The sequence below is a fragment of the Macaca nemestrina genome, chromosome 11 (genome assembly GCF_043159975.1).
Source record: "Macaca nemestrina isolate mMacNem1 chromosome 11, mMacNem.hap1, whole genome shotgun sequence".
Lineage (NCBI taxonomy): Eukaryota > Metazoa > Chordata > Mammalia > Primates > Cercopithecidae > Macaca > Macaca nemestrina.
Window position 1 is genome coordinate 10,787,233 of NC_092135.1, and position 14,352 is coordinate 10,801,584.

At 45.4% G+C, this 14,352-nt stretch overlaps 1 protein-coding gene across 7 annotated transcripts in view; it reads right to left on the reverse strand.

The window, feature by feature from the left end:
* Positions 1–1,954: 1,954 nt before the first annotated feature.
* Positions 1,955–14,352, reverse strand: part of LOC105492471 (RAS like proto-oncogene B) — a 52,183-nt gene continuing 39,785 nt past the window's right edge. For 5 of the 7 annotated variants that reach the window (XM_071072605.1, XM_011759642.3, XM_071072606.1 and 2 more), the window contains one exon: positions 12,485–14,059. In XM_071072605.1, the coding sequence (XP_070928706.1) occupies positions 14,049–14,059 (11 nt within the window). In that variant the 3' untranslated portion in view covers positions 12,485–14,048. Of the gene's footprint in view, positions 4,160–12,484; positions 14,060–14,352 lie in introns of those variants that run through there. The other 2 variants (XR_011609676.1, XM_011759645.3) reach the window with 1 other exon arrangement.

Consider the following 14,352-nt stretch of genomic DNA (forward strand, 5'->3'; position numbering starts at 1 on the left):
CCACGATTCACTCCTTCCTTCTCCAGAAACCTGCTCATCTGCCTGTGGCCTCTGGGTCAGACGGCATACCATGAGCCTTCCGATCACCTGCCAGGGAAACATGGAAGTCACTGGGAGGCCGGGCGCGGCGGCTCACGCCTGTAATCCCAGCACTTTGGGAGGCTGAGGTGGGTGGATCACCTGAGGTCAGGAGTTTGAGACCAGCCTGGCCAACATGGTGAAACCCCATCTCTACTAAAAATAGAAAAACTAGCCAGGCATGGTGGCGGGAGCCTGTAATCCCAGCTACTTGGAAGGCTGAGGCAGGAGAATCACTTGAACATGGGAGGCGGATGTTGTGGTGAGCCGAGATGGGGCCATTGCACTCCAGCCTGGGCAACAAGAGAGAAACTCCATCTCAAAAAAAGAGAGGTTGAGGCTGTAGCGAGCCAATATCGCACCACTGCGCTCCAGCCTGGTGACAGAGTGAGACCCTGCCTCAATATACGTGTGTGTGTGTGTGTGTGTGTGTAGCTAGTGGAGATGAGTATCATCATGTACTGTTTTACTCAGCATCTACCATAGTTAAATCTTCTATATAAATGTATATACACACTCATTACATCTTTCCAAAGACAAAAAAGTAAAATGCCATCATCCCCACTTAAGAAAAACTATGAGAAAATGATGCTCAGAGAGACTGAGGAACTCATAAATGGGAATAGAGCTTCATTGCTAAGACTCAGGCCACTCTATTTAAAGCCTAAGTTCTTTCCACAGGCTGCCCCCGACCCTGATACAGACAGTCCTTACAACCCGGCCTGCCAGCTCTGAGTCTTCCCTTAAAGACGAAGTCTGCAGGTGGCAGCAGGTGCAGGACGGGTGTGACCAGAGGTTGCTTGGATGTGTTTGTGCTCCAGTGTGGTCCACTACAAGCCACTCCCCAAAGGCACTTCAAAACAGAGTTGGGTCCCCCTCCACATGCGACTTCCCAGAGCCTGCCACCATCTGGCCTCCCTATCTTCCCATCAGGACGGTGGGACCGCTGGCAGCTCCCCAGACACAGCTGGCTGCTTCGTCGCTTCTATTTTGCTCACAGTCTCCTTCTGTCTTGAACAAACTTCTTTTCTTTGCCTTCCTCTCTACTTTCCCACCCTTCAAGACTCATCTTGTCAGTTCTTCTAAGCAGCCCTCCTTCCTTCCCTTTCTAGCCTGGGTTACTTATTCCTAACACAAATGCATACTGCTAGCATAGAGTATCATTGCGCACGATGAAGGTTGTGCTAGCTAGTGCATTACTTCGTGGTATTACTTTTATCAGCATACATGTTCATCTTCTCCAACAATGTGGAGACTCCTGAAGTCAGGGTTGTGTGTATTTCATTTCGTATCCCAGTGCTTAGCCCAAAGCATGAGACAGAGTAGGATGTTGGTAGAAGGGATGCTCCTGCCCATGAAATGACCAGCAGCGCTAGAAGTTTGGAAAGTAATTAAAGGCAAGGCTCATGTTTACTTATTCTTGAAGCCCTACTATCACCCACATTAGCAGTCACCCGGCACAGCAGTTTCCACAGATAACCACTGGACAAATATTCTTTGCATAACTGACTCTACAGATCTACCCAGGAGCTTGCTGGGCTCACCCTCCTTCCGGAAAAGGAGAATCCACAAGCGTCTCTGACAGCCTCGTTCACCCTCTATGCATGCTTTCCTGTTGGCTGGACTGCCTGGTGGACACTGAGCAGCCTCTGGATACACACTCCGGTGCCCTGGGGAGCTTCTGCACACCTGACGAGGCAGAAGAATGACCCCTAGTGGCCCTCGCTGGCTTTGTTCGTCCATGAAGCACTGGAACCGGAAGGGGGGTTTTCAGAAAAGGTACAGTGATTCAGAGACAACTGTCTAGAAAGAGTGCTTATCAATACACAAGGATTCTGGCAATCGCAACAGAATAAATAGCTGTAGAACCACAGAGTAAATATTAAATATACCTCTTTATTACTGGTAATAAACCCATGTAATATAGCAGTAAATAAAATATATTTTATAAATCTTTTAAAGCCTATGCAATTTTCAACCTTAAAATGCTTTAAGAAGCTCTCATGAACATTGCAAATAATACAGACAACAGGTACATCACACTGTACAGTTCTTCAAAGGCATATTTTTAAATAACTCATCTTAAAAAAAAAAAACCCAACTCTGCCCCCCACCACCTGCCCCAGCAAGAATTACTATGATTTTGCAGTAAGAGATTTTGGAAAAACAAGTCTATTAAAACCAGGGCTTCAGTTCTTCCAAAACCACACAAAGGATCTGTATCTACCAGCACACATTCTCTTTAAATGGAAAAGTTTACCTTATCCCATCAAACCAGTCCCCGCAAAGGCAGTTTGTTACCATGTAAATTTAAAGTTGATCAAATCAGTTGTCATAGACTCATTTTCTGATTTGATTATTCTTGTTTTCTTTGGAGGAAGGAGGATAGCACTTTGTTTTTCTAATGAACAGGTAGAGTACAAAAAGTTTAATTTCTTTTGTTAAACAGAAGTTCTATAGGATTACTTTCTCCCTGATTTAGCTCTGAACTAAAGTTCATAACTACCTTCGTGGTAACAATCAAAGTTCACCTCCTGTAGGTGCTTATAAACTGCTTGCTTATAAACCCAGGGCCTCTGAAATATACTGACATATTCTCTTCACCGACCTAGGGCACTCCCTTCCGTTAACCACCCACTCAGCGCCACCTGGGCCAAGCTCCTCCGCTGCAAGCTCAGCCTGAGTTTAAATCCTAGACCTAGCATCCGTAAAACCTTAGGAAAGCACTCTAAGCCTTTGATCACAGGCTGGCAGAGCAAGCCCACCCTCTGAATTAGACACCCACAAAGCCGATATAATCAATATCGAAGGCAATGAAGTAATTATTTCATCCAGAAATAATCACTGTTTCAGGTTCACACAGGAGGTTTCACACACTTAACACATCTTCCTTGCACACTTTGTGTGTGCAGACACTCAGCTGGTTTCTCATAGCTAGGCATGTACATTTCACACATATTCCAAGAAGGGACTTGGAAAGAAATTTCAACTTTTAAAGTTGCTTTCTAGTCACAGGTGAGTCGTCTCTTGCCTCTTTGAAATATAAAGTTTCTTCACAGCCCATAACATGGAAAGATTGCTAGAAGACTTTTATGCAAGACAGTCAGAATATGGAATACAAGACTCCCTCTGTCACAGGTTTAGTCAACTTCTTGCGAAAGTACCTGTAGTTGACGCTGACAGCTCCCTCTGTTGAAGGAGTCAGGTGCGACAGGGATGGACATGTGGGGCAGACCCTAACCCTGCCAAAGAGAATGGTCAGATGGCAATCAGAGCACAGAGAGTGGAGGGAGATGACCAGGAGGAGCTGAAGAAGGCACGCCAGGGGTTCTAGGAAAAGAGCAGGGACATCTGCAAAGAGTTCAATAGGGTGACCAGGAAGGATGACCAGGAGGGGTTCAGGCTGCCGTGCACAGTGTGGAGCTCGAGATGTGGGACATCTGTGTGGAAGGAGAAGCACCTTTGCGGGGTGGTGGCCCTGAAAGGATGGGCAGAACTGTGTCAGAAATTGGAGGAGAGTAAGAGTCCCAGCAGAATGAATTGCATGAGAAAAGGCACAGAGTGATGAGGGGAAACGAAGGGGCTTTGCATAGCATCCATCTTTACAATCACCTGTGAGGCCACTCTAACCACCTTCGTTCTACAGACGTGCCGGCTCACACAGCCCACATGGGGCAGAGCTGAAATTCACAGAGCTGTGTGTGATTCCTCAGCCAGAGCAACCTCTCTATGCCAAGCACAGGCACTGCTCAGGGAGAAGGAGTGCTGAATGGCAAGGGCACAGGTGGAGGGATGGCAGGCATCCAGATGGGGTGAGGTCCCCGGGTGCTTTGATGGAGCGCTCTAGAATTCCTATGGAGGAGGGGTTTGGAGAAACAACTGGAGCAGGGGATGGAGGAGGCTTATCCAAAGCTGCATTTCCACAGCATTAGTGCGCCATGGCTCACTTAGGTGTGTGTTCATTTGAGGCAGTTCCATTGTCTGCTCTAACGCTGGCTAAATCAGTTGTACTTACTTCTGCAGGCGACGAGCAGGAGTGCAATCTGGGTAGTACTTAAGCCAGCTGCCAAGGCAGGGGTTCCTACAGTGGAGAGAAACAGGGAGAGACCTGAGTGGGAAGACCACCACGACCACCAGACCACATCTCCAAAGCGTGTGAGGTCAGGAAAACAAGGAGGGAAGCAGAGGAGGCTGAAAAGTAGAAATGGAAAACTACATTCTGGGGGCTACCAGGGAGAAGGCATGCTGGCCAGCAAATATTAGGAAGGAAAACAGGGCAGAAAAGAACGTGAGGGCGAGCTCACCGCCACCGGAGCCAAGGGTGGGGAGCGGCAAGGCAGACGGCAAGTGTCTACTTTCAACTTAGCAGAAAACTTTCTCAGTGGGAAAACAATCAGTCCTCCAATCCGGGTTTAGAGAAATAGAACCTGGCCAGACTTCTAAGATCACTGTGCTGTCTCTTATTTCACTTTGCCTCTTGGTACCAGTCCTCAAAAGAGAGCCCCTGCTTTAGAGAGAAACTTGAAGCGCTTCCTCAAGGCAACATGATTTTACATTTAAGCTAACATTCCGTTTAGTTCAGCTGACACCGAAGATCCTACATGAGTCCACATCAATAGAGGGCCCGGGGATACAGAGTGAACAGTTCATGGTCTCTGTGCTCACGGGGCTTACGTGACAACAGGGACTGAGAGGAGCACGAAGCAGCAGCAGGAGCCAGAAGAGGCTCATGAGGAGCGTCAGGGAAAGCCCTCAGGGCATCCAGAAAGGCTGCAGAGCAGCTACACGGTGCTTAAGACTGAGGACAGGGTCAGAACTGGGCTTCACAAAGACATTTTATTATTTGTATGTTATACGTCAATAAGCTTTTTTTTTTTTTTTTCTTCCCAAGTCTCGCTCTGTCACCCAGGCTGGAGTGCAGTGGCGTGATCTCGGCTCACTGCAACCTCTGCCTCTCGAGTTCAAGCGATTCTCCTGCCTCAGCCTCCCAAGTAGCTGGGACTACAGGCGTGCACCACCACAGTGGGCAGTAAAGGAGTGAGACCCCGAGTAGGGAGAGAGGTGAAAGGAGAAGCAGGAGAAAGCTCAGGCACGGGAGAACTGGCAATGCTGTAAATATTGGAAACAGCCTCTGACTGTGCAGGGGGAGGTCCCTGGAGTCTGCAGGCTGCCCCAGCCAGCCTGGCAGTAGTGGAAGCGGACCGCAGTGGGGACTGATGTATGTTTCTGGAACATGTAGCCCCTGCCCTGTGCCTGAGGTAAGGAATACGGCTTAGCAATGAAGACAAAAAGAAGAAGGATATTTGCCTACACCCATACAATCCAAGAATCTCTGCAGGAAAAAAAAAAAATCCATACACATACCAAAAGCAATTTCTCCCTAATAAAGAACACAATTTGCACAGATGAGTTGATAAGTTGGCCAATCGCACATGGAAAAGTGCTGACTTAAAGTTATGCAGGTATCTTAGTCATCTTGACCCAGGAAGTCAGGGCCTTTAAGGAAGCCACACTCCACTGCTGTCTCCACAGCCAGAATCGAGTCCCCAGCACTTCCCCCACTTCACCGAGTGCCAGCCCCTGCAGAATGCCGCTGCCTCCCCCAGGCTGAGAAACCCTGGCCCGGGGCTCCGTTTCCAGCTGTGCTGGGATGAGGAAACTTCACAGGTCAGGACATCTTCTTGTCTTAGATTCTCACTCGAACCAATGTGTGGCTAATTAAGGCAGTCTAGACTCACAGAGTTTTACCACAGGATTCAAATAATATCACACATGTGTTTTTGCTGCATAAATCAGATTTTAGGGAAGCTTTCCCAGCTGTAACTACTGAAAATACATAAGAAGTAACTGATGACTTAGCCCATAAGAAGTTAACCAGCTCATCCCTTTGACTCCTGTGCAACACTCACCTTGAGATGTTTTTAACTACCAGAAATAAGCTTGGTTTTGTTTTTTGTTTTTTTTTTGAGACGGAGTCTCACTCTGTGGCCCAGGCGGGAGTACAGTGGCCAGATCTCGGCTCACTGCAACTTCCCCCTCCCGGGTTTACGCCATTCTCCTGCCTCAGCCTCCCGTGTAGCTGGGACTACAGGCGCCCGCCACCAGGCCCAGCTAATTTTTTGTATTTTCAGTAGAGACGGGGTTTCACCGTGTTTGCCAGGATGGTCTCAATCTCCTGACCTCGTGATCTGCCCGCCTCAGCCTCCCAAAGTGCTGGGATTACAGGCGTGAGCCACCGCACCCAGCCATAAGCTTGTTTTAATATGTGAAGTTGATGGACGCTAACTTTCCTAAGGATTCCGGAACTTGAAGACCATTCAGGTATCTGGTCCTTCATCACTGCCACTGGAGAAGGCTTGTGGAGGCTGCACTGCGAAAAAGCAGCTTCACCCTCCTGGCAGCAGGGGGCTCTGTTCCTGCTCCCAGGCCACAGCGCCTTCACCAACCTGGGCCGGAGGCCGAATCCTCAGCTCAGCCAGGTTTCTGTGCTTCCCAGACACAACCAGAGGCCCCATCCGACTTGAGCTACGTGTATGGCAGTGAATCATCCTGACAGTACTGTCAGTGTGACTGAACACGTCTAGCTTGGTGGCACACAACTAAGTAAGTAGAAATTAACAGCAAGCTGCAGTGTGTCAGGACAAGCTCTAGTGCGTGAATTAGACACAGGCTGGGGCACAGGGATGTTGCAGGAAGTCTGTTTCTTCATTCACATCTACTCAAATAGAGAAGGCCAGCCTTAAACCCAAGGGCCCAAATTAGTTTTAAAACTTTTACTACATCCTTTCTAAAAAGTCCTCAAAGTGGGCTTTGTGTAGCAACTTACAAAAGGAAACCAGGAAGTCTGCACTGGCAATACGCATTTTAGCATCACCGAGGAGCAAGTAACTCACCAACTGCAGCTGGCAAGCAGGATTGTCCTGAGTCTGAGAACAAGAAATCTACAAAAACGCTAACAGCACAGGTAAATTAGCTCAGATTTGTTGACCATATAAAAACAAAAGAACATCCCAAGTCAGCTCCATTTCAAAAAAGATAAGACAAAGGATGTACTACTCCACACAGGCAGTTCAGGTTGTACCTATACAGGTAATAAACTGATCATCCAAGAGGTAAAGGCAAAACACATAAGTGAAATCAACACAGGCTTAGGGAAAACTTGCAATTCCCTCACTTGAAAGTTGGTATCAGAAGACAACCGGCCAGGCCAGTCATGGTGGCTCATACCCAGCACTTTGGGAGGCCAAGGCAGGTGAAACGTTTGAGCCCAGGAGTTCAAGACCAATCTAGGCAACACAGCAAGACCCCATCTCTGCAAAAAACATTTAAAAATTAGCCAGTCATGGGGGCGTACATCTGCATTCCCAGCTTCTCTGGAGACTGAGGCGGGACGACTGCTTGAGCCCAGGAGTTCAAGACTGCAGTGAGCCATGATTGCACTACTGCATTCCACTGTGGGTAGCCAAGCAGGACCCTGTCTGAAAAATTACACCGAATGCTGAGGTCCATACTCCTGGAGAACAGAGATTGCCATAGGCCCCCAACCTGGGTTGGGAGGCCGACCCCTGCATGAAGTTTAAAATGACCCCTGCATGAAGTCAGATCAATGTGTTCACTCTAACTTTGATCTGCAGAAAAAGGAAATCCTAAGTATTTGTGACAATGAAACCAGGGCAAAATGGAAAGCTGAGCCCAAAAGTTAGTCTCTCCTGAGGTCTCTCTTCAAATAATAGTATTTTAAAAAGCCCAGAGGGCACAGAGAATGGAAGGGTCACTAGCTGATGTGTGAATCTGACAAATTTACAAAAGCCAAAACCCAGAAGTGAGCCGTTCAATGAGGAAGGAGCTGTTGAGAGGAGGGCTGCCTGCCCACCAGGACCGGCTCAGTCTGAACCGACAGATGGAGCAGCAGAACCACGGTGCGTAACTAGAGACAGCCTCAGTAGAGGTCTGTGTGGGACACGGTCCACCCCACCCCTGCAGGCAGCTCTGTCCATAACCAGAGCTCTTCTCTTGAAAGAAACTGTCTGGAGTGAACCAAGGCATCCAGCCTGGCCATTGGCCCCTAGAGCACACCTTCCCTCGATTAGGCATTAGAGATTCCCAGCACTATGACTCGTTTTCTACCCATTCACCCCGAAGTCAAGCCTGGGCATCCAGGATACAGCTGGACAACCAGGAATCATCAGATACATGAGGAAAACTGCAGCTTAAAAAATAAAGAACAAAGAAAAAGTGAATACAAACACAACTTTCAAAAGATCTAATATCCTTCGAAAGTCAAGATATTGAATCCATAAGGCTGCCAAGAACAGTTGCTGTGAAAAAGGAACAAATAAAGACAAAGAAAGCTTTTGTTCACGCATGCACACGGTGAACAAGTGAGAAGATAAAAGTTGATTCCACTAGTGTAAGCTTCCAAAGGGCAAGGAATTTGTCTGTTTTGCTCACTGCTCTATCTCAAGAACTTACAACAGCGCTTCGCAAAGTGCTTGGAAAACCACAGGGAGGGAGGATAAATTTGAGAAAATAAAGATGGAAAATATAGGAAGCGGATGGAGCAGATATGAATCTAGGTTCCAAAGGTGGTAACAGGAGCTCTGGAAGGAGAAAACAGAAGTGATCAAATAATTTCAAAAATACTTTTTCTAGAGCTGAAGAGGCAGGAGTCTTCATTGGAAGCTTCTGCCGACTGCCGAGCAGGATGAGTCACAAAACAGCCACACTTAGATCCGCAGCTGTGTCCATTTCAGACCCTGCAGATAAGGAGAAGGCCCCGATAACGGGAGAGAGGGAAAAGCCAGGGCCCCCACTGCAAAGGGACGACCAGGGAGGGCTACACCAGTTTGATCACCGATGATGCACCCTCCAAGACTCTGAGCCAAGCCTTCCACATTCCCAGGGAAAACGATTTTGAACCCAGAATTTTACTCCAAGCTAAACTAGCAATCAAATAAAGGGCGAAAGTACCAACACTCTCACACATGCCGAGGGACTCTGAAAGCTCTCCTCCAGCACATCCTTCCTGAAAATGCACTCCAGCAAAACGAGGATGAAAACCAAGAAAGGAAGACGTGAAATTCAGAATAGTGTGGAACTGACCCAAATGTCTGACACAATTCTCACCACCTACAAAGTAACCAGTCCGAATTAGATCGGACAACCCACGAGCTCTAAGCAGAATATCTTCAGAAGAATGGAAGCAGATTTCAAGCAATAGAGAAAGAAACTGGCATGAGGGGGAAGAGAGCACATAAGTGTTCTCTCAAGAAAAAAGCAGCCCAACATCAGGAAAAATGGCGAGGGGGTGAAGGGGCACTGCATAGGAAACCACCAAAGCTGAAGCTCACACGTGGCGTGATCCAGGCGCCAACAACAGCCCGCTGGACCAGACACTAGAAATACTCCTTCAAGTGGTGGCCTGCACAGCACGGCGAAGGACATGCAACTGCTGCACAGTGCTCAGCTCGGCAATGAGCCAGGTTCACAAGTGAGAATAACCACATCATCCATGACTGATGTTCAACTTTCAGAATTAATCTACAGGAAGCACCAATGCCTGAATTATGGTCACAGAATGGAATGCCCATGTCATCCATCCTGATAATGTAAACAAAGAAGAAAGAACTGACAAGAGCTGGGAAAGAGACGGGGTCAAGAGATGGTGGCAGGACTGCTCACACCCTCACCTTTCCAAGTGGGGAACCACGCAGCACTTTCGAGAGTTGACCAAATAAGAAAACGGAAGTTTAAATGTATGGTTTTAAAGGTATGGCAGTCACCAAGAAAGGAATTAAAACTGAAATTACTGCTGACAGTGGTAACTGGGGGTAAGGGGAACGGGTGAGCTAAATCCTTGTCTGTCATGTCAAGTCCTTACTGGAAAGGTCTGAGGTTGAAAATCAAGAAATAATGGCATAAGATGATTATTTAGAAATACAGGAGTACCCAATGAATGAGCTGAGAGTAGAATGGGTTAGAAGTGAGCTTTGAAGCTGGAGCAGGGAAGAGTGAAACTGAAGTTCTTTCCATCACAAGAACTTCCAGGCCACTTGACTTTAAAGCCCATGCAGTTAGAATTTTGATAAAATAATTTTAGGCCGGGCGTGGTAGCTCATGCCTGTAATCCCAGCACTTTGGGAGGCCAAGGTGGGCGGATCACCTGAGGTCAGGAGTTTGAGACCAGCCTGACCAACATGGTGAAACCCTGCCTCTACTAAAAATACAAAATTAGCCAGGTATAGTGGCACATGCCTGTAATCCCAGCTACTTGGGAGGCTGTGGCAGGAGAGTCACTTGAACCCAGGAGGCGGAGGCTGCAGTGAGCCAAGATCATGCCATTGCACTCCAGCCTGGGCAACAAGAGCGAAACTCCACCTCAAACAAACATAAAATAATAATAATAATTTTGGCCAGATGCCATGGCTCACGCCTATAATCCCAGCACTTTTGGAGGCCAAGGCAGGCAGATCATGAGGTCAGGAGATCAAGATCATCCTGGCTAACAAGGTGAAACCCTGTCTCTACTAAAAAAGAAATACAAAAACAAAATTAGCCGGGCATGGTGGCGGGCACCTGTAGTCCCAGCTACTTGGGAGGCTGAGGCGGGAGAATGGCATGAACCCAGGAGACGGAGCTTGCAGGGAGCCGAGATCATGCTACTACACTCCAGCCTGGGCAACAGAGCGAGACTCCGTCTCAAATAATAATAATAATAATAATAATAATAATAAACTTTTAAAATGAAAAATCAAGGTCAAGTTTACTGCTATAACATTAACATATTAGTACTTTCAAACACTGTTAAGCTTCTATGGTGCTTTATTAGAAAGTAGCTCATAGACCAACAGAGGTGAGTTTTGTATTTCAGTTGTCATTTAAATTATATGCCACAACTGACCTAATCTAAAAGACCCATTTTCTCCTACATTTTTATGTCATTGGAATCAGGATGAATTCATTTAATTAGTAGGGTTCCTACTGGTACATAAATTGTTTATGTTGTCTTGTAATCAGGGTGCCTTAGATTTAATAGGGCACTTGTAGAAAATTATGTCAACATACTTTTCCCCACATTACTTGATGAAATCATAGATTGTTACATCTATTTCTAATACTCTGCTCCTGCTCCCTTGTACTCCAGCTGTATACTGGTCGTTGGGTTTCTTCCTGAACACTTTAGGATCCTGGGACTAGCTGTATTCTAGCCTGGAAAGCTTCTGCACCCAGCCCACCTGCTCCTCACAGCGCTGGCTCCTTCTGGTCACCAGGTCTCAGTTCACGCATCACTCCCTTGGAGAAGCCTGTTTGCTACCCAATCTAAATCAGCTCTATGCCTTAGAGACATTTTCTGTCATACTGCTCAATTTTTATTAAAGCAGTTATCCTGATGTTTTCATTTCTCTTTCCTTACTAAAGCTTAAGCTCCAGGAGAGTGGAGATCTTGCCTATCTTGTTCAACACCACATCCCCGGCACCTAGAATAGAGCTCGATACCAAGTAGGTGCTCAAATAGTTCTAAAATAAATACTTTTTAAAATAGCGCTAAGCTATGGACATATCTAAACATTTAGTGAGTGTGTTTCCAATTTATAAGCAGCATGGCTTCATTATTTTTCAATAGCTAAGAATCTCATATGTACAAGTTATTTTGTTAGAAGATCCATTTCTAATGGCTATCCAATTAAATATAATTGTAGAAATATATTAATAGAATATATCAAGTATAATTTCTATAGCATGAAATAAGTCATAACATCTTTAATTCACTTGTACATATTCCAAATTTACTTTTTTTTTTTTTTTTTGAGATGGAGTCTTGCTCTGTTGCCCAGGCTGCAGTGCAGTGGCATGATCTCGGCTCACTGCAACCCCCATCTCCAGGGTTCAAGCGATTGTCCTGCTTAAGCCTCCCAAGTAGGTGGGATTACAGGCACCTGCCACCACGCCTGGCTAATTTGTGCATATTTTTAGTAGAGATGGGGTTTCCCCCAGGCTGGTCATGAACTCCTGACCTCACGTGATCTGCCCACCTCAGCCTCTCAAAGTGCTGGGGATTACAGGCGTGAGCCACTGTGACCGGCCCAAATTTACCCACTCTTGACTAGAACTGATATCAAATGGATGGCAAACAAGGATGAAAACAAAAAGCTTGTTTCAAAAATTCAAGAGTGTCATTACCCTCAACTTTTTAAATTTTAAGAAGAGATGGAGGAAACATGAAGTTAAAATGACTGCTGATACTTATCATTTTATTTCCCCCAACTCAAGTGTTAATTGAAATAGTCTGTCAGATATTGAAGAATGCCTGACAAGAACAATAATGAATAACTGGCCATTCCTGGAGTACTTGCATTTCACATGGATGACAAAAGGATAAAATAAAAAGGCTGAAATCCCAAGAAAGTCTATTTGTCTGCTTTTTTATTCAAAAAAAAAGCCCACGATTATTTGGGAGGGGATACAGGATCGTTTTCCAGTCAGATCATAATTTCCACAATCTCTGTGATAATCGTAAATTCAAAAGGTTCCCGCTCTCCGCACCCCAATTCACTTTTGGCACCTATATATGAAATGTCACTTCTGAAAACTGGGAAAAAATGTGAATACTGGGCTTTTTACCACAGTGCTCCTTTCTTGATGAAAATCTTACAGTTTGCTCAATTTAAAATACTGATGCAAGCAAGTTTAAAAATATCTCATCAATGAAAATCTTTTTCTAACTATCTGGCTATCTTAGAAAATAATTAGATTAGAAACAGCAGCCAATTCTCAGAGGCAACGGGGCAATGGCTTATCTCTCTCCACTTCTAATTTTAAATTTGGAATTACAGAGCAATTCTATGAGAGGTAGCAGAAGGTCTGGCACAGGCTCTGGCTTCATGATTTCAGAATACAACTTTAATTCATCGCGTCTTTGGGAAGCGTGTGTGTGAGACACTTAGCAAGAGGCTCAATAGACCTCCGTGTGCAGTGACGCTGATCAGAAAGACACATGCATTCGCCACTAGTGGAGAGGGAGGGGCCTAACCAGAGGACGAGCAGTTAGGAGAGGACTTAGCCAAAGAACTTAAAAATATCTACATGAGTGGAAACGTGTGTCATTTATAATGTACACCATTCTTGAGTCTTCACTCGGTCTGCCAAAAAAAAAATTCCTACATAAAAATCAGGATGCTTACAGGAGAAAAATAACCAACACAGACTATAATTGGCCAGTATTTAAATAAGAGGAAAACAACTCACGACTTTCACTTTTCATATGTGAGGAGGATTCGGAAGCTTGGAATTGACCTATTTGGCGCAATTCGAATTCATTTTTTTAGCTGTTTCAGATCCATAGGGTATTGCCAAGAAACTTACCCAAAAACTCGGTGGATTTTTCAGTGTGCTTAGAGCTGAAGGGATTTTTCTCAGTACTACTACTAACCTGATAAAAGTGGGAGGGCATCTTACTCCACTCCCTCCTCCAAAACCCACTACAATATTTGTAGTTCAAAACAAAGGATGGTAATGTTATAAAACTAGGAACAAAATAAGATGCTGTGACAATTCTCTCTCTCTGTAATTTACAGCTGTCTCCTACCTGTGGCACTTTATACATAGTTAAGCTTTTGGGAGGGAAGAAGGGGAGAAGACAGAAACTCCACAACCTCCTGACAAAGCAGCCCTTCCACTTGTATGGGCTTGTTTCTTCTGCCAGCCACTGAGTCACAAAAATATTTTTCCCCATTTAAAGAAGTCTGAGTGAATGAAGTTGGGGAGAGCAGGAAGCACAAGCAAGAAGTCAACCACAGCCTTCTCTTTACCAACCCAGCCCTGTGTCCTTATGGGCAGCTGGCTTCATCTGTCACCTTGACATTCATAGTAAGCAACATCTTTCTTTAAAACTTTTCTTGTTCTTGCCGCTTTTCTTGCCATTCTTGTCTTTGTTTTCGGACATCTTCTTTGTTCTGATTTCTCTCATTAGGTCAAAGAACACCTAGGGGGTGAGGAGGAAGGAGTAAAAAGAATGAAGTGAAGATAGAGCCATTTAATGACTTTTTTCTTTTATTAACCTGACACTGTGAACACAGCATTTAAGGATTCAATGAAATAATCTGACTAAGCAGGATATGTAGTTATATTTTAAAGCATAAAGTCAAACTGATTTTTATAAACCATATGTCAACAGAAACAATAGATACGGGGCAAATAAGAAAAATTAACCTTAAAAAATTCTAATTATACAAAGCAAACATCTCTCATGCAACTGCTCATATCACACAACTGCTC